The 26,023-nt window shown below is 39.3% G+C and overlaps 1 protein-coding gene across 1 annotated transcript; it reads left to right on the plus strand.

Moving 5' to 3' along the window:
• Positions 1-961: 961 nt before the first annotated feature.
• Positions 962-2,815, plus strand: LOC145011336 (cyclin-dependent kinase B2-2-like). Its single transcript, XM_078970037.1, has 6 exons — positions 962-1,244; positions 1,531-1,672; positions 1,794-1,967; positions 2,045-2,138; positions 2,213-2,282; positions 2,365-2,815. The coding sequence occupies exons 1-6, from the start codon at positions 1,027-1,029 to the stop codon at positions 2,594-2,596; spliced, it is 930 nt and encodes a 309-aa protein (XP_078826163.1). The 5' UTR covers positions 962-1,026; the 3' UTR covers positions 2,597-2,815.
• The last annotated feature ends 23,208 nt before the right edge of the window (positions 2,816-26,023 follow it).

Here is a 26,023-nt window from a genome sequence, read left to right on the forward strand (position 1 = left end):
TTTTTGGCATTTAAATTTAGTAGTTGTTTTAGTTTCACCACAATGGTATAACATATTTATCTTATATATAATGTTGATTATCCTGTTTTCCTTATTTTTTTATATTTATATAAAATTTGATGAAAAGTATTTCTTGTTTTTTCATTCATAATGTTGAAATGTGTCTGTGTCATAGAAGTATAGAAGATGCTAATATATAAGAAAGTTTGATATGATTTACAAATTTATTTGTAGGATTTCTTATGTTTTATTTATTGTTGTAGAGTTTTGCAAATTCCTCCTGATTGTCAATGTTTTATTTGTTGCTAATCTTTTACCTATACTATAAAATAATAACATTTATTTACCTATAACGACAATCTACTTACCAATTTCATGCAGGTAATAATGAAGTTTATCTCCTATATTGGAAGATTGAGTAAAGTAAGTTGTTATTCTTTACAATTTGTACAAAAATATGCATTGAAAAGCCCAGTTGATGATCTTCATGGATAATGTATGTATACAGTAAAAAAGACATTTTGTTACTTATGTAAATATTTTTAGTAAATATATTAGAAAATAAAAATAAAATCAATCCATTTTTTTTTTAAATCCAACAACCCGACCAACAAACGGGTATAACAGTAGTTTTGTTTCGGTTATTACTAAATTAATTTTTTGACCTCCAAATAATCAAACACGCAAAGATATGATCACTTTAGCTTAAAACATTAAAATAATAATTATCTACAACTGCTTATTAATTTATTACACATACAAATAATACTCCCCATTTGGCTTTGTCGGTATGGACGAGTTTTGTATATTAAAGAAAGTGTAGAGGTATGGACGAGTTTTGTATATTAGAGAAAGTGTAGGGGCAAATAAGAAAATACAGAAAGGATTCCACATTCGAAATTCGAAAACTAGTTGCCGTTAGACAACGGGAGAGCGTTCCCTCAACGTCTCTATAAAATTCAAACCCTCTCTTCTCCTTCTTCATTTGAAACCCTCTTTGATTCAGACAAGTTTTTAAGAGAGAAAATGGAGTCCACTAAGACGGCAATGGAAGCTTTCGAGAAGCTAGAGAAGGTTGGAGAAGGAACTTATGGCAAAGTGTACAGAGCGAGAGACAGAGCCACCGGAAAAATCGTCGCTCTTAAGAAAACCAGGCTTCACGAAGACGATGAAGGAGTCCCCCCTACAACACTTCGAGAGATCTCGATTTTGAGAATGCTCTCCCGTGATCCTCATGTCGTCAAGTACGTGAAATCGTTATCTCATAATTTTCAATTACTTTACTAGGATTTCATGAATTTACTTCTTGTTCCGCGTTTTCACGAATAAGCAGTCCTATTAGGGTTTTATCGATGAACACATTTCTATTGCTCTATTTTCTGGTTTGTGCTTTCTTGGGATTGCGCTTTCTTTACAAGAATCAAATTTAGATACAATTTCTACAGTTTAAACTGCTCTGATCTATTGTAATCAAATCGATATGGTATTCACTAATTCTAGATCTGACTAAAATCATCAAACACCAAACAGGCTGATGGATGTGAAGCAAGGTGTGAACAAAACCGGAAACACAGTTCTCTACTTGGTATTTGAGTATATGGAGACTGATCTGAAGAAATTCATCAGATCATATCGACAAACTGGCGAAAACATTCCACCCCAAGTTGTCAAGGTACGAATTCACTTCATCAATAACTTCACTATTCCATCTTCCATCTTGTAATTTTCTCAATAAACATACTCCTATCCTATGTGTTATATTCATCAAAGCTATTTTCTTGTACTCTACACAGAGCTTGATGTACCAACTTTGCAAGGGTGTTGCTTTCTGTCACGCCCATGGTGTTCTACACAGAGATCTTAAACCCCACAATCTTTTGATGGACAAAAAGACATTGATGCTCAAAATAGCAGATCTTGGACTTGCCAGAGCCTTTACTCTACCAATCAAGAAGTACACTCATGAGGTATAACTGTGAAAAAGCTCATTTACATTGCTTCATTTAGTCAATCAACATTTATCTAATTCCTTCTATGATTACAGATTTTGACCCTTTGGTATAGGGCTCCAGAAGTCCTTTTGGGTGCCACCCATTATTCAACAGCTGTTGACATTTGGTCTGTTGGCTGCATATTTGGTACGAATTAAATTTTGAAATAATAGATAAAGTTTAAACTGTCAGAAAACTGATAATCTTGTTCAAATTTGTAGCTGAACTAGTCATGAAGACAGCCATTTTTGCTGGAGATTCTGAGCTTCAACAGTTGCTGCATATTTTCAGGTCCATAAACACATTAACCACATAATCAATTCTCATTTCTTGAATTCTTGATTATTATTATTAATATTGTTAATCTATTCAGGTTGTTGGGTACTCCAAATGAAGAAATGTGGCCAGGAGTTAGCAAGCTTAAGGATTGGCATGAGTATCCTCAGTGGAAACCGAAGATGATTTCAACATCTGTGACTAATCTTGATAAAGTTGGGCTTGATCTTCTTGCTAAAATGTTTGAGTATGAACCATCGAAAAGGATATCAGCTAAGAAAGCAATGGAGCATCCGTATTTTGATGATCTGGACAAGACTTATCTTTGAAACTGTTACATGTGATGCTTGTCTCGAGCAAAATTGACCTTGACTTTGACCTTGACCTTGACCTTGACCTTGACCTTATTTTGTATGCTAGATTTGGTGATTATTGTGTGTTGGTGATAGCACTTTCTATATGCTTCACAATGGTGATTTGTGTAAGTTGAAATTTGGGATTTACTTTTATAATAATGGATCTAATCTATCAAAAGTCAAATTTTGTTATTATGGTCCAATATTAAATTAGATCTCAATTGATATAAAAAGGTTGTTGATTTGAAAATTAATCTTGAAAATAAACGATTTTTTTTTCACAATTTGACAAATGAAACCAACCATATATTTTCGAAGAGGGAGAAATGGAGACCAAAAAATAATTAAGGAACATCAACAATAAAATTTTGTTTTTAATGAAATTTAGAATTATATTCTTGAAAAACATTTAGCCTGATGTTAAACATTAACATGTTTTTCTCAATGGGGGCGTACATATTTTTACATTTAGTGGAAATGGTAAATTTGCCAAAATGAGTTGCGTCATAAACTAAAATTGTCAGGATCGAAATTTTACATAAAATCGTTTTACGTTCTATAAGATCGTAATCGGGATCGAAATGAATTAATATTCAAATTTGCTTGCAAGGTCTTATTTGTGCAACTATTATAGCTTGCTTTATGTTAATTAAGACATGGATGTGGAAGCCGTCCATTAGACATGCATAACTAACTGGAAGAAAAAAAAACACATTGTGCACAAACCAGATTTTTTTTCTCCAAAGTGGATCGGTTTTGGTCAACAAAAAGGTAAATTGGGTTGAGGTACAACTGGATTGGTTTCTGATGTGATATTACGCCTCCAGGCCGTTTCTTCTTGTGTCCTCAACCAATCTTGGAGGAGATCTCCGTAACACAACAAGAGAAACATGTCGTCAGCCTGGGAGAAAGTCCCTGGAGAACACTCTGACGGTCAAGTTAGTCTCTGAGAGATGAAATATATGTTTAAGCGTAAGGCTTGAATGTTCAGATTCGATTACTTTACCGTTCAAGGCATGTAGCATTTTATACTGAGGATTTGGGCACGGATCCCCTCATTGAGACAGGAGTGTCAGACCCTCATCGTTACATAGGCGTTGATTGGAAGATTGTACATTTGTCCCCTATCTAAGTTGTGATTGGCTTAGTTACAGACTCGCAGTAGTGGTGCGTGCACCCTTATTGGAGTTAGCATGTGTTGTTTTGTCGTATGTTAACTTTCTCGTGCATGTTCGGGACGCTGGACAACGAGGGATAGTCCAATGCAGGTTGGAAGTGGAAACAAGACGGCATGTGCGGCCGTCTGGTTATATGACTAGTGCATGTGGATTCTCTAACGCGTCTGGAAGGCACACTATCCGTTTCAAACCGGTTTCTAGGCAAAAATATCCAAAGATGTATGAACTCGTTAGGATTGTCTTGAAAAAACCTATTTTTTTTTTTGCAAATTTTATGTATTTTATCGAACTTGCCTTTGGTGTTGAAATTTAACGAAACTTTAATGGTTGATAAAATAACGAGCATATAAGTAAAACTTATTGCTAAACAATGAGCTGATATATTTTTAAGGCAATCGGCACCGTTTAGGGGGTTCAAAACGACATTTTTCGACTTCTAATTTTTAGAAAAGTACATTTCGGGCAGACATGATAGTACAAAGGATGAAAATAAATTTTATGAAACCTGGAAAACCTTATAAAACAACAAAATGAATCAATAATTGAAGAAAATAATATTTTTTTTACTGTAAACAAAAACCATGGTTTCACATAAACCGTCGGAAGGTGTCATTTTAGTGAAACATATGTTATTTGCTTGCAAAAGACGTTGTAGCGAAAAATTAACTTGGTATTTATTTTGATAAATAAATATATCTACCCTTGTTAATAAAATAGTAGTTTCTCTATGTCACATGTCGATTTAATAGCAAATTCATCAAATGACATCTTTCTACAATATGCTTCTGCCACATATCATCACCTTAGTTTCAATTTCAATTCAATTTATTGACTAGCACCCTTAAAATTAGTTGTTTGTTTCCTAGTAACCGACCAATAAATAGGTTACTGATTTCATTACTTAAATAAACATAATTAGAAATATTGCAAGTTTTTTTGTGTTGCGATTTAAACCTTCCCCGATTTTTGGTTTATCATCTTGCATTTTTTCCAAAGCTATTACCTAAATTATGTGATCTCCTCCAATCTCTCACTTGTTAAATATTCTTATGATAACTCATTGTGCATAGCCCTTCTCCTTCTTCGCCACTCTTCTCATGTAGCTTTTTATTTATGGGTTTAGGCAAAGACTGGATCACATGCTCAAATTGTTAAGAATGATATAAAGGAAAAGAAGTTAAACATATGTAATATTTTTATATTATTATAACTAAATATAAAATATGAAAAAACCAAGAAACTACCATTTTGAAGAAAATAAAATTATAAAAACTAATTATTATTATTATTATTAAAATGTTATTAAATTTTACGAGAATAACTTTGGCATTGGAGTACTCAAATAGTCATTGGAGTATGGTAGAATAGCACGAAAGATAGTTGAACGTCCTAGAGATTTCTAGGACATCGAAGAAGAACCAGAAACTTAATGGAAGCCTTGTACATATGTTATGATATTAGTAGATAGATCTAGAAATATCATAATAGTACATGATCTAGAACCTTCCATTGTGGAGGTGTAATAACCCTATAAATATGGATAGAAGTATTTGTTGCATTTCAAGTTCGTCAGTACATCATAAGAATCGAAGTTAGCCTGATTTAGTCGAAAAAGAAACTAAGTGGTACATGATATAGACTATTCACAAGAGTCATCTCGTGACCGGTAGGTCAACATCCAATTGTTGATATTTTGTATCAATGGACTGAGGAACTGACATACTATTTGTTAACCACAAATAATGTTGACACTTTGTGGTGAAAAAGTGTGTGCCATAAGCTGCTATCTAATATCCCTTTTCTCCACGACATTAAAAAAAACTTACAAAAACTTTGAGACATGTAAATATCATATCGATACCTACATATATTTGCACAAATAGCTAGATTGTGAATGTTCAATCGAGCAAAAATATTGTGTAACATGTATGTCGGTAGTTTCTCGTTCAAAGGTTCAAATAAAAAAGGAACAATGATGAAGTTAACTTTTCGCATGATCATTATGTAAATCAAATAAATTGATTAAGAGATTAATCTCTAAGATAAAAGTAAATTTTAACAATTTTATAATAAGTAGAAGGTTTACCCACACTTCGCGACGGGTAGAAAGTCTTATTTTAATTTTTGGATTTGTGTTTTGTATGGCAAGGGGTCCCATGCTTCAAAACGATGCCAGTTGTCCACGAATATATGTGGGCAATATGTAACACTTAATTCATCTTTTTTACTCCATACCAAGATGTAAATGATTGTGCAACCTAGATCGAAAGTACAGTGTTATTTTATGATTTTATATTGTAAAACCTAAAAGGCAAGTCCTATAATGTCATAGCATCACTTTTACATCCCCTTGCATTATCAGAAATTAATCCGACATTGAAAGTGTAAATTGTTCATTTAGTCCGAAAAAGAAATAGTCTTTGTGTATAAAAATGCACACCATTTTTCTATCTAGGTAATGGGGATAGAACCTAATTTGGATAGATATAAGGATGTATTTATCTAATACATACATTTGTACACCAAGTTTTGGCTATAATTTAACGAAAATAACTCAAAAGGTGGTTTGTGGATACACCAACAACTCCACCATTGCAAGAGAGCCTTTTTTCACAACAACATGAAGTGGAGATTTTTCGTCCTTGTCTTGTAAATTTGGATCCATCTAAATATCTAAGATCCATCTAACATACTCAACATTCCCACTAGCAGCAACCAACATCATCTCCCCTCATCCACTTGGCCCTTTTCTTTAGGAAGAAGAAAACCATTTTACCATGTTTCCCTTTGATTTCCTCAAACACAGGGGTATTTCCAAGATCATCTACCACATCAAGACAATAACAACAAAGCCACATGATATTGCTTATGGGTGGGATGGAGTGGTGTGGGCTAGGACTTTCTTCTTTATAGAAATAGTGAGCATATATATTATTTTTGTTTTTACCTAGCCATGGATAGCAAAATTTGCATCACCATTTTCATACATATTTTGTTTTGTATTCTTCGTATCATCACTCGTATATATAAAGAAAAAAACCATGGGCAATATCAATGTGATTGTAATAATCATCTCTATCTCGTTTGTGGGATGTATGTCCCCATTGTCTATAAAAACAAATCCACAAACATTCATCTAATTGGAATATGTCAAAGGGCTTAATGAAAAATGTACTTTCTATTATTCTATTTGCAAGCTTATATTGGAAAATGTTGATGAATAATCAATTATCATACCTTTCGTTCTAGTTTCTGCAGCATTTCATTAGATGATGTTAACTCCCCTTCCAATTCATTGATTTTTATACTAAATTCTTCATCACTTTACTGTTGTTTCTAAATTCAAAATACCAATAACTTAGCATAAATCTACAAACAACAAAAATTCACACAACACACTTATCGTTCAATAATAGGCCTCCATAGAAATTTAATCGAAAGGAAGAAAACCAAAAGTGACCAAGAAATTACATAAAAATCAAACCAATTCCAAGTTCAAATCAGAACACAGATTCTTGTGGAACACCCATTTGCATATAATACCTTCAAATCCAAAATGAAACCTTACCTCCAGTGCTTCTGTGGTGTGTTCATAAATAAATGAAAACTTCTAGGGATGAGCATATGGACCGGGGAATCGGCCGGAACCGGAACCGGCACCGGAACCGGAACCCAATGGAACCGGTCGGGCCGGGACCGGGACGTTATTTTTGTTGATTTTTGGAATCGGGAACCGGTAGGAACCGGAACCGATATAACCGGAACCAGTAGAACTGGCAAAAACCGGTAGAACCGGTAAAAACCGGAACCGTATGATGCTATATTTCGAGGGTCGGTTCCAACATTTGAAGACACGACAAGAACCGGTAGGAACCGGGAACCGGTGGAACCGGAACCGGTAGAACCGCCGAGCCGGTTTGGTTCTTGATTTTGGCCGAAGCCGGTTCCCGGTTCCGGTCCGGTTCGGGCCGGTTCCGGCCGGTTCGGTCTTTTTGCTCATCCCTAAAAACTTCGTCCAGTTGAAGCTTACATCAGTACACGAAGAGAAATGAAGATTTCAAAAAACATTATATTAGAAGAAAAAAAGAACATAATGCCTTCAACTCTGATTTGTAGATAATACCTTGAAATCAAACCCAAAATGGTTTGGAGATGGAAGTAAATAATATATTCAACTCTATACCTTCAAATGGAAATGATAGCGTTATGGAATAGTGATTTTAACGTACCCGCAAAGCAAATGATGATGATAAGATTTTTCATCTTTCAGCAAAATCAACATTCTTCAGCTGAATCCTACATCAGTAAACATTCACCCTCTTCATTCAACGACACTGTAACATCCAAATTTTCAAACCGAAATTTTCATTTTTATTTAACTAAAAACATTGTTCATAAAAACCATATGAAGAAAATCATAAGTGTCAAATACAAATCATCATCATAATATCAGAGTGTCCCAAATTTTCACCTTCCCGCGATCATCAGAAGTACCTGAAACATATTTAATTAACAATTGTAAGCACAAAGCTTAATGAGTCCCCCAAAGTATCACATACAACACAACACAAATAAACAGTTATGGGTTATCGGCAACCCTGGAGACTACCCGAAGTCTTAGTGGGAAAACAACACGCCTTGTGGATTAACAACAATCATGGAGAGTGCCCAAAGTCTCAGTACATACAGTAACACATACAGCGGTAACAAAAAGACCTAGTTGATCAACACATATATCATACCACATAGGTAAGTATAGTGAGGAGACTCACTTCGCACAAATGATTGATAAACATCACACCGAACTGCCAAAACTAGACTCTACTTATTAATCACACCAAATAACCCTAATTAACAATTAAGGTAATTTTACATACTAAACTAACATTTTGGAGAAAAAAAAATACCATTTTGCCCCTACCAAGACCCATAACCCTCATAATTTACCTAAAGGGACACTTGATAAAAAGTCAAAGGTCAACACAGTGACCTTACGTACGATATACCAAGGCTCTACCTTGGGCGTAGAGCAAAAAGGTAAAAAACAGGATATGGGTTAGCTATGTCGGGCGTAGCTAGATTTACGCTCAGCATACACGGCCAAAACTTGAGTCTTAATTTTGAATCTATTAATCATTAAGACACTTTACCCCAACTTCAGATCTAACCCTAAAAATCATTCTAATCCATAAAGTCTCCAACTTTATGCCTTTGCATGGCTAAAGAGAGTTTAATCCCAAAACCCTAACTTCTAACGTCTGAATGGAAAGGACCAAATGTGCATTTTTATGACACTATGCACTCTAAAACGTCTGAAAGGACAGCTTAAATGGTCTGGAGTAGTCAATACTCACAAAGACCAAGGTTTTGGGATAAAATGAACATAAACTTCATCTTAACAAGATCTAGCAAAGCAAGCCTCAACGTTTGAACTTTATACCTTCTGGAGATGAACAATAAGGTGTAGATTATGGATCCAAGAGCTTGAGTGCACCACCACCTCTTCAATGATCTTTCTTCACAACCAAGAACACTAAAAAATCATTCAAAGGCTTTAATAATCACTCTTAAGGGCTAGGGTTTCGATATTAGGGCTAAGAGGAATGGAGGTTGTTCATAAGAAGGTCCAAGGGGGAATAAGATGCTTAAATATGGGACACAACCCTAAAAATTTAGGGTTTAGGAGCAGCATGAGTACATCAAGCGTACTCATGTGTATGCCCAACATACTCAACCTCCATCGCGGTCCTTCTTAGAGACTTACACATGTTATACACTTTGTGTACGCCCAACGTAAGGGCTTATTTTGAAAAAAAATCATTTAAAGGTTGAAAATGGAAAAACCTGGAAATAGGTGTTACAATTCTCCCCCACTAGAATCGGACTTCGTCCTCAAAGTCAGTCGATACTAAAAGATCTGGGTAATGCTCACGCATCTCAGTCTTAGGCTCCCAAATGCACTCAGAGCCTTTCCGATGCAGCTACTGAACTTTGACCAAGTTCACCACCTTTTTCCTCAAGGTGTTTACCTTCCTATCCAGAATCGCCACTAGCCTCTCGATATGAACTTTATACCTTATGGAGATGAACAATGAGGTGTAGATTGTGGATCCAAGAGCTTGAGTGCACCACTACCTCTTCAATGATCTCCCTTCACCACCAAGAACACTCAAAAATTCCTCAAAGGCTTCAATACTCACTCTCAAGGGCTAGGGTTTCGATATTGGGGCTAAGATAAATGGAGGTTGGTTATAAGAAGGTCCAAGGGGGAATAAGATGCTTAAATAGCGGCCATAACCCTAAAAATTTAGGGTTTAGGAGCAACATGATTACGCCGAGCTTACTCACGTGTATGGCCAATGCACTTAGCCTCTATCACAATACTTTTTACAGACTTACGTTCGCCATACACTTCTTGTACGCCCAGTTTAAGGGCTTATTTTGCAAAAAAATTTCATTAAAGGTTGAAAATGGAAATACCTGGAAACGGGTGTTACAATTCTCCCCCACTAGAATCAGACTTCGTCCTCAAAGTTAGCTACTACAAACATATTTGGGTAATGCTCATGCATCTCAGACTCGGGCTCCCAAGTCCACTCAGAGCCTTTCCGATGCAGCTACTGAACTTTGACCAAGTTCACCACCTCTTCACCTTTCTATCCAAAATCGCCACCGGCCTATTGATATCATTCAAGCGACCATAGACCTGAATGTCCTCCAAGGGAACCATAATTGTCTCATTGGTCGCACACTTCCTCAATTGGGAAAGTCAAGAATCTAACTGAACTCCTCTATCAGCTCTAATCGGTATGCTACCTTGCTTACTCGAGCTAACACTCTGAAAGGGCCAATAAACATGACCAACCACCCAAACCCAACCATCTAGAGTCAATAACCCCTACTTTCAATATCGAAGACTAAAACTTGACCAACCACCCGATCACTCTTCTGATTCTCTTCCTTGATAGTCTCCGACTGCGCATCTTTGATCATTTCCAAGATTGGAGTCACCATGGTCATCCTCAAACATACATCCTGAATCAAGGTAATGACTGTCCTCCCGCTCAGAGCGTCGGCCACCACATTGTCCTTGACCGAGTGGTACATAATCTCGGAATCATAAGATTTCACTACATCAAGCCACCTCCTCTTCCTCATGTTTAGATTAGGTTGATCTGTAAGATATCCCATACTCTTATGGTTTGTGTAGATAGTACACTGAACCCTATAAAGATAATGACGCCAAATCTTAAGTGCAAAAATCACCCCTCCCCTAAATCAATATTGTGAGTGGGATACTTCGCCTCATGATGCTTCAGTTGCATCAAAGTGTATGCAATCACATGCCCTCTCTGCATCAAAACAACACACAATCTCGAAATGGATGAATCACAATAGACCACAAAATATCAACTCCCTGAGGGAGGGAAAGTACCGGCACCTCAGAAAGTCTATGTCGAAGAGTCTTGAATGATGCTTGTTGATCAGGCCCCCAACTAAACACAACATCCTTCCTCATCAACTTAGTGAGAGGAACTGCAATCTTAGAGAAGTCTCAAATGAATCTCCTATAATATCTAGCTAAACCGAGGAAAATCGGAATCTCAGATGGAGACTTCGGAACCTCCCACTGCATAATCACCTTAATTTGGCCGGGTCAACCAAGATATCATTCTGATTGACGAGGTGTCCTAGAAACTGAACCTCATGCAACCAGAATTCACACTTGGAAAACTCTGCGTATAGCCTCTCCGTTTGCAGAACCCCAAGAATCCCATGTAGATGATGGTCATGATGTTTTCTGGTCTTTGAATAGACTAAAATATCATCGATGAAGACAATCAATGACTGATACGACATAGGTCTACACACCTGATTCATGAGATCCATGAACATTGTCGGTGCATTAGTGAGCCCAAAATGCATCACCACGAACTTTTAATGCCCATACCGAGTTTGGAAAGTTGTCTTCTAAATATCCTCCTCTCGTACCCTCATCAATCCTGGACAACAGATAATGGTTATTCAATGTCAGCGTGTTCAACTCCCAATAGGCAATACATATCTGGTAAGAACCAACTGTCTTCTTGACAAAAAGGATCAGTGCTCCCCACGACGAACTATTCAGACGTATAAACTCCTTCCCTAACAGCTCCTGAAGCCGAGAGGATAACTCCTGCATCTCAGGTGGTGCAAGGCGATATGGTGCCTTGGAAATCGGCGCTTCACCATGGATCAGATCAATTCGAAACTCCACCTTCCTCTTGGGAGGCACATCCAGCAACTCCCCCAGAAAAACACCAGGAAAGTCACGCACAACCGGAACATCAGAGATAGAAATTGATCTCTTCTCATCAACCCGGTTATCCATCACATAGGCTAGATAACCCATGCATCCATGTTGTATACACTGCCTTGCCATGGCAGTAGAATAGAAAGTTGACCCAGCCTTAGTACCCTTATCGTAGATGGTAAGCACTCCCCAGCTTAGTTCTAGAACCGTCACAAATTGCCGCTCACAGTCAATCAGATCCCCAAACCGACTTAACCAATCCATACCCATAATAACAAAAACGTCTCCCATCGTAATAGGAATAAAGTCTATTGGATACCTGACACCAAAATTCTCCAGTACACAGTCACGATAATTCCAGTAGTAGAGACCGCACATTCATCAACTATAGAAATCCTCAATGGTAGATTCAAGGCCTCATTCTCAATGCTAAAACCACGACAAAAGGATGATGGCACAAAAGACCGACTCACACCCGAGTAAAAAAACTAGAGCATGTACAAAATTCATAAGAAAAGCATCTAATAGGATCAATATCATAAGTAAGAATAAATCAAATCAATGAAATAACAAAGAAACACATATCAACCATGACGTCTGGTGTTACTTTGTTCTCCTCTATTGTCAACTGAAATGCTCTCCCTTGAGCCCTCAGAACCTTGGTCCTTTCCTGCTGTCCATCAGCAATACACAAGGTCATGGGAGCAGGAGCCTGAACCATCTTCGATGGAACTTGAGGACACTCGGACCTCATATGTCTCGTATGGTTGCAATTGAAGCAAATCTGAAATCCCTTGGGGAAATCCATCACTATATGCCCCTCGTTGCTATATATGTAGCAAATAGTCCCTGGCCGACAGGGTCCCTCATGACCCTTTTTGCACTTGCTACAAGTATGGCATTTCTGGCCTCCAACTCTTGAATCAACGGACTTGAACGACTTAGTCAATGACTACAACTTCACTGCTCAAATACAGGCTTACATGTGTCTACTCCGATAACATATGTTTAGGGCTAAACAGGGCCTTCTCATGGAACATCCTGGTGATCTCGATTACCGTCTTTGTCTTCTTCTTCAAAGATAGGAACTCTTGGGCCAACCGCTCTCTCTCAACCAATTGCAAAAAATATCTATGAACATCTCAGTAAATCTGAAACATACCAAAAATAAGGTCCAAAAATTTCGTTTTTAAATCATTATTAAAAACCATAAATATCATCACCATAGTATAAAATCATAAACCATGTATCTAGAAATATCATAATATCTACCATCATATCAAAATATCATATCATATATTAGAGTAAATCTCTTAGGCTAGAAAACTGTGGTGTGTGCCATGCGATCATCCCAAGCCCTTCCCTTTACTAGCTGAAGTACCTGAAACCAAACTGAAAAGTGTATGCACGAAGCTTAGTGAGCTCCCCTAAACTACCACATACCATAAACATATATCATATAACATATAAAACAACTATAGTACATTGCCCAGCTGCATCGGGACGAACTCGACATCGAGCTCACCCTGGCATCAGACCACGTCTGACATCAGGCTCACCCCGTCACCAGGCTTACCCCGTCACATACACAACATATCACATATCATAAACACATAACATAAGCATATAACATGTAACATAACATTGGGACACCGCCTAGCTGCATCGGGACGGACCCAACATCGACTTACCCGACATACACACAACATATTATATCTCATAAACACGTTACATAAGCATATAACATACATCGGGCTTACCTCGACATCAGATAGAAGCTCGGGACACATAACAACTAACATATATGCTAACATGCATCTGGCTTGCCCCGACATCGGACCTAGGCCCGTAACACATAACACAAAACATGCATGAATCACAAAGACATCAAGCATACACATACACTTCTCGGGACCGCCTCAGCATCGGACCAAAGTCTGTAACACATCATTTGCATCGGCTAACCTCGGCATCGGACCTAAGTCCGACATATGCTAACATACATAAATGGGTAGGTATTGGTGCCTTCAACCCATTCCTACTGGAAGAATACTCACCTCACACTGCTGAAATCCCACTGACAAAACCCTAGCTGTTGGATGAAAAATTCCCGAATTTGTCAACATCAAAATAACACCTAATTAATACTTGGGTCCCCAACACATATCTATAAGTCCATGCTTGGGGTAAAAGACTACTTTACCCCTAACTTAGCTTGACTCAAGCCCAAGGCCCAATCTAAAGGCCCAAAAGTCTAATAATGAACCAAGGACCAACTATTGCCCAATTTTCCAAATTGGGCCCAAATCTTTACATGGTCTTATTCTAAGGCCTAACCATTTAGTCCAGTCCAAACATTTGACATTTCTAATGGCCCAATATCTCATAACCATAATGACCCAATTATGGCCCAGTTTTCCAAATTGGGCCCAAACCTCTTACATGGGCCGTACCCTAAAGTTGTAACGCCCGTAGATCCGGACTAGTTAATTTAAAGATAATAGGGGTTGAAAATGAATTTTTGACAAAAGATTATTTAGAATAAATAATCTTAACCAAGTTTTAGAATGTGTCTTAAGGGTTCTGTACATATAAAGAAAGCTGAAATCCGAGTTATAACAAAGAAGTTATGGCCCGTCGAAGTTTTACGGCAAAACCGGCATGACACCGGGAGACGTAAATAGTGAATTTTTGATAAAGGAATTTTTAGCCTTAGTGATCTAAACAAAATTTGTAGTATACGTTAAAAACGAGAGCGTCCATAAAAATAACGCCCAAATCTGACTTCGTATGAGGAAGTTATGAATTTTCTAAGATTTGGCATAACAGTGCACGACCCGAAACTGGAATTTTAGTTTGAGAGGTTTTTGGCCTACACGACCTAAATGAGAGTTGAATATATCATTAATAGGAACTCAATGATAAAAAGACAGACGAAAACGAAGTTCGTATGTAGAAGTTATGAATTTTACGCGGACATTTAACAATATAATCTCCTCCTACTGTTAAATTTAAGATCGGTTGAGAAGTAGCCGATGGAGTCTAAATGAATGTTGTAGATCCTGTTTTTACCTACGTGTGGATATAAAGAAAGTCGAAAATGGAGCTCGTATGTGAAAGTTACGGGGTTTAGAAGTCGGCAAAGTGTTGTGCGAAATCGGGTGTCGTGACTGAATATGGGCCAAGGCTTTCTCCCCAAGGCAAGCCACCAGATGGTGACACCTGGACATGGACTCGATGAGTAGGACCTCCTACTCAATGATTAGAGTAGGATACCAACCTATAAATAGAGGTGTCTGGTTCCCTCATTCTTCACACCTTCGCAACTTCACTTTCTGCTCTCTAACCCCCCCCCCCCCCTAAGCCTAGGTAAACCCCCTAGCACCTAAAGCCAGAAGGAAGCCCAAAGGCTCCTAAAGCCCCAAGAAAAAGAGCCTTTCGGCTCGGTTACATTGTTCCAGCGAAGCCCGGTTTTGCAAAAAACACGTTGTAAGTGAGCTACGCCTACCATATCGTTAGTATATCTTATGTTTTAATATAGTAATGTTATTAGGACCTTATAATGAGTATTTGGGCTACTATTATGAGTTATATAAGTGTCATTATAATATATTTTAACCACTCGCGGTACGGGGAATCTGATTTAAAGGGCCGCATAGGGTTGATGGATTTCAGAAGTGTTATATGCCAAAATGGTGTTGCCCTCCATTGTTTTATGTCTGGACCCTGTCTGTATATAGTGGTTGAGAAATATTGTTTCTTTTTTATATAATAGTAATAATAGCAAGACTATTAATTAGTCTCGGTGAATATTTGACTAAACTCTAGTGGTAATGATAGTAGGTTTTGTCAAAGGAAAATTGTGTTAAGAGTAACGAAGTGTTGTCCGAGTGTCGAGTCACCACCTTTTCAAGTGAGTGCATGGTCCCTTTCATCTTACACATAGATATGAAGTATTTTATATAAACTATGTGCTATGTGTGCATATTATTTGTATACTTTCTATCTATGCTGGATGAATGATTTTATACAAGTTTTATATGATTTAAACTGTATATGTATTTATATCTACATAATATGATGGGTAAAACATGGGTAGATGAAATATGAGTTGGATGATGAGTTGAGAGGTGATATAGACAATGAGGTAAGGGTGAGAGGTGGACAATGTGAGAAGCCTTGTTTCTAAATGCTAGCCTCGTCATCTAGCAGAGTATGGATGACAACCACAGACTATTCTAGACCGTCCAGTGGAACACTAGCAGACTCGCAACCTGTAGGTGTTGTGAACGATGTGTTCACCGGTGTACTCTAAAAACCCGTTGACATGTATTGCGAGTGGACTCTCAAAAACGATACTAGCAATAAACGAGATAATCCTAGCAATTATGCCCAAAGGACAATACCAGCAGCTGCGCCTCATAGAGAATGTCACAATTCTGGTAGTTGCGCCTAAAGTGATAGAACTAGCAGTTGTACTTGACAGTTATGTCATTGACAACGATGGACTTCGTACCTATTCCTTAGGATAATCCTTAGGAATGAATGAATGAGAAATATCTGATTCATAGGGTAGATCCTTAAGAGTAAAGAAGATAATGGGGATGGGTAATTGGGTTAACCGTTTGATGATTAAACATAATAATTATATTATTGTGGGTTGAAAACCCTATGTACTCACCAGGTTTCCCAACCTGACCCACTCAGTTTATTTATATCACAGGTGTCGATATGAAGTTACATTACACTGAGAGATTAAGGAGATGTAAATCACTACTATTAATGAATGTAAGTTCTGCTTATGCTTATGTTTATATATTGACGATGACATCCCAAAGTTTTAAAATGAATAAAATACATTTTTTCAAAAATGCTTTGATAACGTATTTATCATGTTTTTCTAGGAACAAATTCTACAACATTTTTCTTTAAAATGTACTCTGATTTTTAAACAAGCATAAACAAAATCGGTCTTTTTTTGCTGTGAAAATGGGGATGTCACAAAAGCCCATTAAATTATTCTAGTCCATATGATTGTTTTTGGATGGCCCGTTACTAGCCCAATCACCAAAACCCAATAGAGAGGCCCAACTCAAAGCCCAAGTGAAATTAGGGTTTTCCCATAAAATGACGATTAGGGTTAATTATTTCTCACTTAACCTATTAAGGACATAATCTATTAAGTCCATCACTCTACTAGATAAATCATATGGTGTGATCGGGTGTAATTCACAATTCCATTCCATTGGCCCAATATGTGGGTCCCGATAAGTACAAACCAATAATTCAAAAATTAGGGTTTTCTAAACCCTAATTAGGGTTTCTAACCCAATCATAGGCCAACAGGCCCAAAACTAAGTCCTTAGATCAATTAGGTATTCATTAGGCCCATTAGGGTTTCATAAGGTCCATTAGGGTTTCATTAGTCGGACACTACCCACTACCACCTCAGGTAGTGGAGGTCAACGGCAGCTCACGGTGATGACCACCACCTCATGGTGGTGGTTACGAGTTTCTTTTATTATTCTAGCATCGGTTACAATATTACAAAGAAAAAACCCAAATTACACACACACTAATACAAACACACACATACACACAACCACCCTAGTGGTGGCCGGCAGTGGCATATGGCGGCAGCCACCACCGTGGCTTTCTTGGTTTTTCGGCTAAACAAAACACACACAACACACACTAACAATGGAAATACATCCACACACCTCCAACTGAAACACACCTACAAAACACATCTCCTGCTCGGGAATGCACACGACCATCCATCTTACGGTGGCGAACGGAGGTCCGGTAGCAACAACGGCAGTTCTTTTGATTCCCAGCCTAGTAAACACATACACACACTAGTAAACACGATCTGAAGACTGAAACATTTCCCAAATCAACCACTACAGGTGGCAAGTGATGACTGGAAACCTAGAAACGACGACCAAATCCCACCGTCAATCCTAGTCGACGTACACGAAGAAGAAGGTGTAGGTGGGAGGCGATGAGTCTTACCGAGAGCTCCCTTTCCGCTCACGACTTGCACAGTGATGAACAAAACTTGTTTCCTTGGTCTCAACGGTTCTCTGGCGCACACGACGTCTCTAACAGTGAAGTTGTTATGGCATTTAGATCGCGAAGGAACGGCGGCAACGGGCTACCCTGACTGATCCGAACAGTTAACGAAGGGGGTGGTGGTGGCTGACTTCATGCATGGTGGTTGGACTCTTAAGTTAGGGTTAGGGTTACGTAGGGCATATATACTCGGCTCCCTCAAACTTTATTCCATGTTGACACTATCGGCCCCTCATTTCCAGATTCATTTTCAAGCATAGTCCTTAATTTACCATTTCAACCCCATCCATCCAAAAACCCTTCAACTTAAGCCCAATAACTAACATGCAACCCCTACAAAACCTTTTCTACTTAGGTCCAGAATTTACTCTTTAGCCCCCGCTTCCATAAATCCTTTCATTTTAAGTCCAAATGATACCAAACACCCCTATCTTCTAAAAATCTTTACAAAGTAAATCTTGAATTTACATTTTAGCTCCCGAATAATCCGAATTAGAACATTTGGCTCCCGAAAACCAACACCCCACTAAAATTATGGATTTTAGGGTTGCTATTCAAATAAATTTATCTATTTATTTATTTACTAAACGGGGTGTTACAATTCTCCGCCACTTAAATTAGATTTCGACCTCGAAATCATTCTTTACTGTCCCTTACATGCCCAACCACTCAAGTACATGGCCACAATCCTGGGCACACCCTAGCCTTTCTAGGGTAACCGTGTCCAACCTTCGCAAGGCCCTAAAATCCGCAGGTCAACAAATTCCTTGTAACTATCACATTTACTCATCCTGGAATCTACAGTCTCGAGATGGTCTGACTCCCTGACAAACCACCCATACTTAATCATTATCGCTGAATCCAGTATACTTGTCTCTCAACTGACCACTCAACTTCTAATAACTCGAGGATCCCACTGGAAAACAGGGTCACATATCTAATTACCCCCTGCAGATCACTTATCCTTGGCCAAGGCTCAGATAGTCCCGCTGTGAGTGACTTTGCATTACCTATAATCTATTACTCTAACCAGACATGCAATCCTCAAATACCATTACTACTTGAGACATTGAACTGTCCGAAGCACTGAACTGCCTGAAACACTGAGTTTCTTGAAACAACATGCTGCCACATGGGCTGCTTTCCAAAATCTACCTAGATCTCCTTGTTCTCAATTCGCTCACGAGTCATCTAGAATACCGGGTTCTAGTCCGATTACGGAGCCAAGAGACTCACACATAGTCGCTCCACATGACTTTCGAACGAAATCCTTTTCTGTCAATAGTTTCCTATAGTTATCTTGCCACTTTGACTCTAACGACCTTCTGATCCAACAGATCGGTCTGTGCATTGAATCCTAACACCAAATCCAAGGCTAACAGTGATTGCTACCTGACCAATGGAATCCTTATATCACAAATGGCCTTAAGCAGTCTATTGCTTCCTTGATCTCATAACTGTTGTGGCATCCTGACAGTCTTAACCCTGGCTCCACCAGGTCTAATCTCTCTGGGGAAATCCATAACTAATCTGTGGATTTGCCACGCCCTCACTGCTACACCTGAATTGGAGGGTACTACTATTCCTTACACGATCTAACAACACTCTCATGTTATCTACCAACCTTGTGAATGCTATAGTTACACCCGCAGTCTTATAACACTCTAGCACTATCTGCCAACCTTGTGAATGTTACGGCTACACCTGCAGACTTACAACACTCTAACACGGTCTACCAACCTTGTGAATGCTATGGCTACACCCACAGACTTACAACACTCTAACACTATATGTCAACCTTGTGAATGCTACAGCTACACCCGCAGACTTATAACACTCTAACACTATCTGTCAACCTTGTGAATGCTACGACTACACCCGCAGACTTACAACACTCTAACATTGTCTTCCAACCTTGTGAATGTTATGACACTACATGTAGGCTTACAACACTTTCCATACTGGGTCGAACACGCGCTTGACCTAACACTCAAATGAGCTCATGTCCTGACTGGAATCCCCAACCAGATTCCCTAAGGCCTGTTGTCTCGTGACCCCGCTGCATCAGTACCGCACCCATGCCCATGATCGAAGCGTTACAGTAAACCACGAAATCATCTACGCTCTCTGGCAGGGTGAGAATCGGTGCCTCACACAACCGTTGTCTGAGAGTCTCGATGTTTTCCTGTTGCTCGTGCTCCCAGCGAAAGGCCACTAACTTCTTGGTCAGTCAGGTCAAAGGAACTGCTATCTTGGAGAAGTCCCGAATAAATCTCCGATAATAACCAACTGGACCCAGGACACTTCGAATCTCAGTTGGAGACCTCGAAATCTCCCATTGCATCACAACCTCTATCTTGGACGGATCAACTAGTATACCCTTTTGGTTAATGAGGTGCCCAAGAAATTACACATCGGGCAACCAGAACTCAAATTTGGAGAACCTTGCAAAAAGTCCCTCCCTTCTTAGAGTCTCTAGCACCTCCCTCAGGTGCTCCTCGTGCTGCTCCTTAGTCTTGGAATAAACCAAGATGACGTTGTACTCTCCCAATCCCACAATTAGGGAAATGATATTTCACTATCCACTAATAATTATCGCTATGCAATTGGCATATAACATCTCTTGAAAATATAATTCAAACATAAACAGAGGATAAGCTAGAGTTACACTTACTCAAACCTTTGGACCGAAAGGCTCCAACATGCAGTTTCCCACAAGTGCTACATTGAATCTGGCCCTGCTGGCCTCTCAAAAGTTGTTCTAAAATCTTGGGTCTCCTCCTAAGACCCTTTTATATAAGCACTGATCTGGTTCCCTCTTCCCAAAGTGCTCCAAGTCAATATCTCATTCTTGTGCTCTAGAAGTCATATTATTGAGGGTTTCACACCCCGATATACTCACGATCTCCCTGTTATCATTCTGAGTATGTCCTGATACCTTACCTTTTTCGTTTCCTCATCTGCTGCATACTACGGTACCAAGTAAGCTCTCTCTCAAGACTTGGTAGTGATCCCTGCCACAGTCTTAGTCGTTTGTTAGAGATCCAACAAATCTTGCGCCTCACTTGCCTGGAAAACTCTGTCCGTAATCTGGTCGAAAAGTCATTCCATGACATAGCATCGACTGCATCATCAGTCAACTCACTACTAACCTCTTCCTATCAATTGTGTGCTTTGTCCCTTAGGAGACAGGAAGTAAGTCGGATCTTCTCTCCTTTAGAGACAACGACTGGTATGAAAAGCATTGGCGACATCTCCCACATCTGTTGCTAGCAAAGGGTCCCTAACCCCCATGATAATCTAGAGTTTCCCAAGCTCTGAATTCCCGAATCATCAATGTAAGCGCCCCTATCATGACTGCTATGTCAGTGCAGAATGCACTCAACCACTCATCATAAATCTCTAAAATGCTCTCCTTGATCATACCGAAGATCACAGGAATCTGATAAGTGATAATGTGTATACTCTCAGAGGAGATGAACTCCCTTATCTGGTCGTCTAGCTGCCCGGCTCCTAAGCCTGAGCCTGATCCCTCATCGACACCAGAACTACCATCTGGTCTACCACGTAGCGTCACCATACTCGGATATATACCATCACAATCACCAGAATACTCTTCATAACTCGAGGGCTCTCACACGCCACAAGTTTCCTAGATTCATCTCAGCCTTCCTTGATTCGAGTACGGATCCTATGCTTTCATTAGTAAGGGCCTATACCACCTTCCACATCTATCTGTACTTTCCTCAAGAACTGCTTTGACTCCACCAAGTCCGTTCTACTGTTACTGCTCTCTGCTACTCTCATCCTAGGCTTGCCCTAAGTTAATCACACAACCCACTCTCTACTATCGGTTGCATAAGAAGCCCTGCTATCTCCCCCTACCTAGCTCATGAATACTATTACACATCACTAAGACTAGATAATTCTTTGAATGAGAGATCCTACCCTACAACGCTTGGACTCAAACAAAAGCTGCGTAATAGAGCTAAACCTAACCCTATGAAATTATTTAGTCTTTGCAATATGTAACTTAACATATTCGCTTACTAGTTAGTAAAAGATAACTAGAACTCCTAAAAGCACAAAGCAAGTAGCATTCGAGCATCGAATAAACATAATCAAGCATATCTCATTCAAACCATCACTGACTAATTTATACTAGCATGCAGTTCATAAAGCTGAGATACATATAAGAAGCACATACAGCATCCTTCCTAGATCCTTAGGCCTAATCTAGCATGCATTTAGCACAAAGCTAATACACATATAATAGACACATAAGGCATCCTTCCTAGATCCTTAGCCCTAATCTAGCATGCAGTTCTCATAATCATATCATAACATAAACTTGTATGGGTAGTTTGTGAGTACTTACTTGAGCTCGGCTAATTGCATGCACAACATCCTTTTCTCTTTTTCAAAATTCATTTTGCTTTTACTAAAACTCTTTTCTTTTCTAAAAATCCTTTTTATAAACGTGGTTTTTCTTTTGAAAACTTCTACACCAATTCCTTAGTTTGAGTTCAGACACACCCGAAAGTGTGCCCGAATCCCTCAAACCAAGGCTCTGATACCAACTTGAAACATCCCAAAAATACAGTCCAAAATTTTCGTTTTTAAATCATTATAAAAACCATAAATACCATCACCATAGTATAAAATCATAAACCATGTATCTCAAAATATCATAATATTTGTCAACATATCAAAATCTCATATCAAATATCAGAGTAAATATCCCAGGTTAGAAAACTGTGGTGTATGCCATGCGATCATCCCGAGCCCTTCCCTTTGCTAGCTGAAGTACCTGAAACCAAACTGAAAATTGTAAGCACAAAGCTTAGTAAGCTCCCCCAAACTACCGCATACCATACACATACATCATATAACATATAACACAACTATGGGAAACCGCCCAGCTGCATCGGGACAAACCCGACATCGAACTCCTGACCGGCATCGGGCTCACCCTGGAATCATACAACGTCTGGCACCGAGCTCACCCTAGCATTGGGCTTACCCCGACACATACACATCATATCATATATCGTAAACACATAACATAAGCATATAACATGTAACATAACTTTAGGACACCATCGAGCTGCATCGGGACGAACCCGACATCGGACACCTGCCCAACATCGAGCTTACCCCGACATACACACAACATAAAATATCTCATAAACACATAACATAAGCATATAACATACATCATGCTTACCCCAACATCGGACCGAAGCCCGGAACACATAGCAACTAACATATAAGCTAACTGGCATCGGGCTTGCCCCAACATCGAACCAAGGCCCGGAACGCATAACACATAACACGCATGAATCACAAAGACATCAAGTATACATATACACTTCTCGGGACCGCCCCGACATCAGACCGAAGTCCGAAACACATAATCTACATTGGGCTAACCCCGACATCGGACCTAAGTCCGACATATGCTAACATACATAAACGGGCCGACATTGGTGCCTTCGACCCGTTCCTACTCGAGGAAAACTCACCTCACACTACTGAAGTCCCACTGACAAAACCCTAGCTGCTAGGTGACAAATTCCCGAATTTTTCAACATCAAAATAACACCCAATTAATAATTGGGTCCCCAACACATATCCATAAGTCCATGCTTGGGGTAAAAGACTACTTTACCCCTAACTTAGCTTGAATCAAGCCCAAGGCGCAATCCAAAGGCTCAAAAGTCTAATAATGAACCAAGCACCAACTATGGCCCAATTTTCCAAATTGGGCCCAAATATTTACATGGTCTTATTCTAAGGCCCAACCATTTATTCCAATCCAAACATTTGGCATTTCTAGTGGCCCAATGTCTCATAATCATAAAGGCCCAATTATGGCCCATCTATGGCCCAAATTTCCAAATTTGGCCCAAACCTCTTACATGGTCCTTACCCTAAAGCCTATTAAATTATTCTAGTACATATGCTTGTTTTTGGATGGCCCATTACTAGCCTAATCACCAAAGTCCAATAGAGAGGCCCAACTCAAAGCCCAAGTGAAATTTGGATTTTCACATAAAATGACGATTAGGGTTAAGTGTTTCTCACTCAACCCATTAAGGACTTAATCCATTAAGTCCATCACTCTATTAGATAAATCATATGGTGTGATCGGGTGTAATTCACAATTCCATTCCATTGACCCAATATGCGGGTCCCTATAAATCCAAACCAATAATTCCAAAATTAGGGTTTTCTAAACCCTAATTAGGGTTTCTAACCCAATCATAGCCCAATAGGCCCAAAACTAAGTCCTTAGATCAATTAGGGATTCATCAAGCCCACTAGGGTCTCATAAGGCCCATTAGGGTTTCATAAGGCCCATTAGGGTTTCATTAGTCGGGCACCACCCACTACCACCTCGGGTAGTAAAGGTCAATGGCGGCTCACGGCGACGGTCACCACCTCACGGTGGTGGTTACGAGTTTCTTTTATTATTCTAGCATTGGTTACAATATCAAAAAGCAAAAACCCAAATAACACACACACTAATACAAACACACACACACAACCACCCTAGTGGTGGCCGGTGGTGGCACATGGCGGCAGTCACCACCTCACAATGGTGGTTGTGGCTTTCTTGGTTTTCCGGATAATAAAAAACACACACTAACAATGGAAATACAACCACACACCTACAACTAAAACACACCCACAAAACAAATCTCCTGCTCGGGAATGCACACGACCATCCACTTCACGCTGGCGAACGGAGGTTCGGCAGCAATAACAGCGGCACATCGACATTTCTTTTGATTCCCCACCGAGAAAACACATACACACACACTCGTAAACATGATCTAAAGACTAAAACATTCCCCAGCTCAGCCACTATAGGTGGAAAGCGACGACCGGAAACCCAGAAACAGCGACTAAAGCCCACCTTCGATCCTAGTCGACATACACGATGTCATGCCACCGAAAGATCAAAGAAGAAGGTGTAGATGGGATGCGATGGTCCTTACCGAGAGCTCCCTTTCCGTTCACGACTCACACAGTGACGAACGCAACTTGTTTCCTCGGTCTCGGTGGTTCTTCGGTGCACACGACGTCTCCGACAATATAGTTGTTGTAGTGTTTAGACAGCGAAGGAGTGGCGACAACAGGCTACCCTGACTGATCGGAACAGTGACCGAAGGGGGTGGTGGCGGCTGACCTCACGCATGGTGGCTGGACTCTTCAGTTAGGGTTAGGGTTACGTAAAGCATATATACCCGGCTCCCTCAAACTTTTTTCCATGTTGACACTATCGGCCACTCATTTCCAGATTCATTTTAATGCATAGTCCTTAATTTACCATTTCAACCCCAGCCATCCAAAAACCCTTCAACTGAAGTCCCAATAATTACCATGCACCCCCTCCCTCTATAAAACCTTTTCAACTTAGGTCTAGAATTTACTTTTTAGCCCCTTCTTCCATAAATCCTTTCATTTTAAGTACAAATGATACCAAACACCCCCTATCTTCTAAAAATATTTACAAAGTAAATCTCGAATTTACACTTTATCCCCCAAATAATCCGAATTAGAACCTTTGGCTCCCGAAAACCAACACCCCACTAAAGTTATGGATTTTAGGGCTGCTATTCGAATAAATTTATCTATTTGTTTATTTATTATATAGGGTGTTACAGAATCTCTCCGAAGTCACTACAAAATGCTATGCAGGAGAATAGTTAACCGTCACAAACTTCCACAAATCCTTCACTCCCAAGCGAAGTAGGTTCAACACAACGAGAACCTTCAAATTCTCCAAATAGGAGCAAGTGTAGAAGCAACCCTCATAATAAAAAATCCATCTCATAACTGCAATCG

The sequence above is a fragment of the Lactuca saligna genome, chromosome 8 (genome assembly GCF_052625555.1).
Source record: "Lactuca saligna cultivar CGN05327 chromosome 8, ASM5262555v1, whole genome shotgun sequence".
In the NCBI taxonomy this organism is placed as follows: domain Eukaryota; kingdom Viridiplantae; phylum Streptophyta; class Magnoliopsida; order Asterales; family Asteraceae; genus Lactuca; species Lactuca saligna.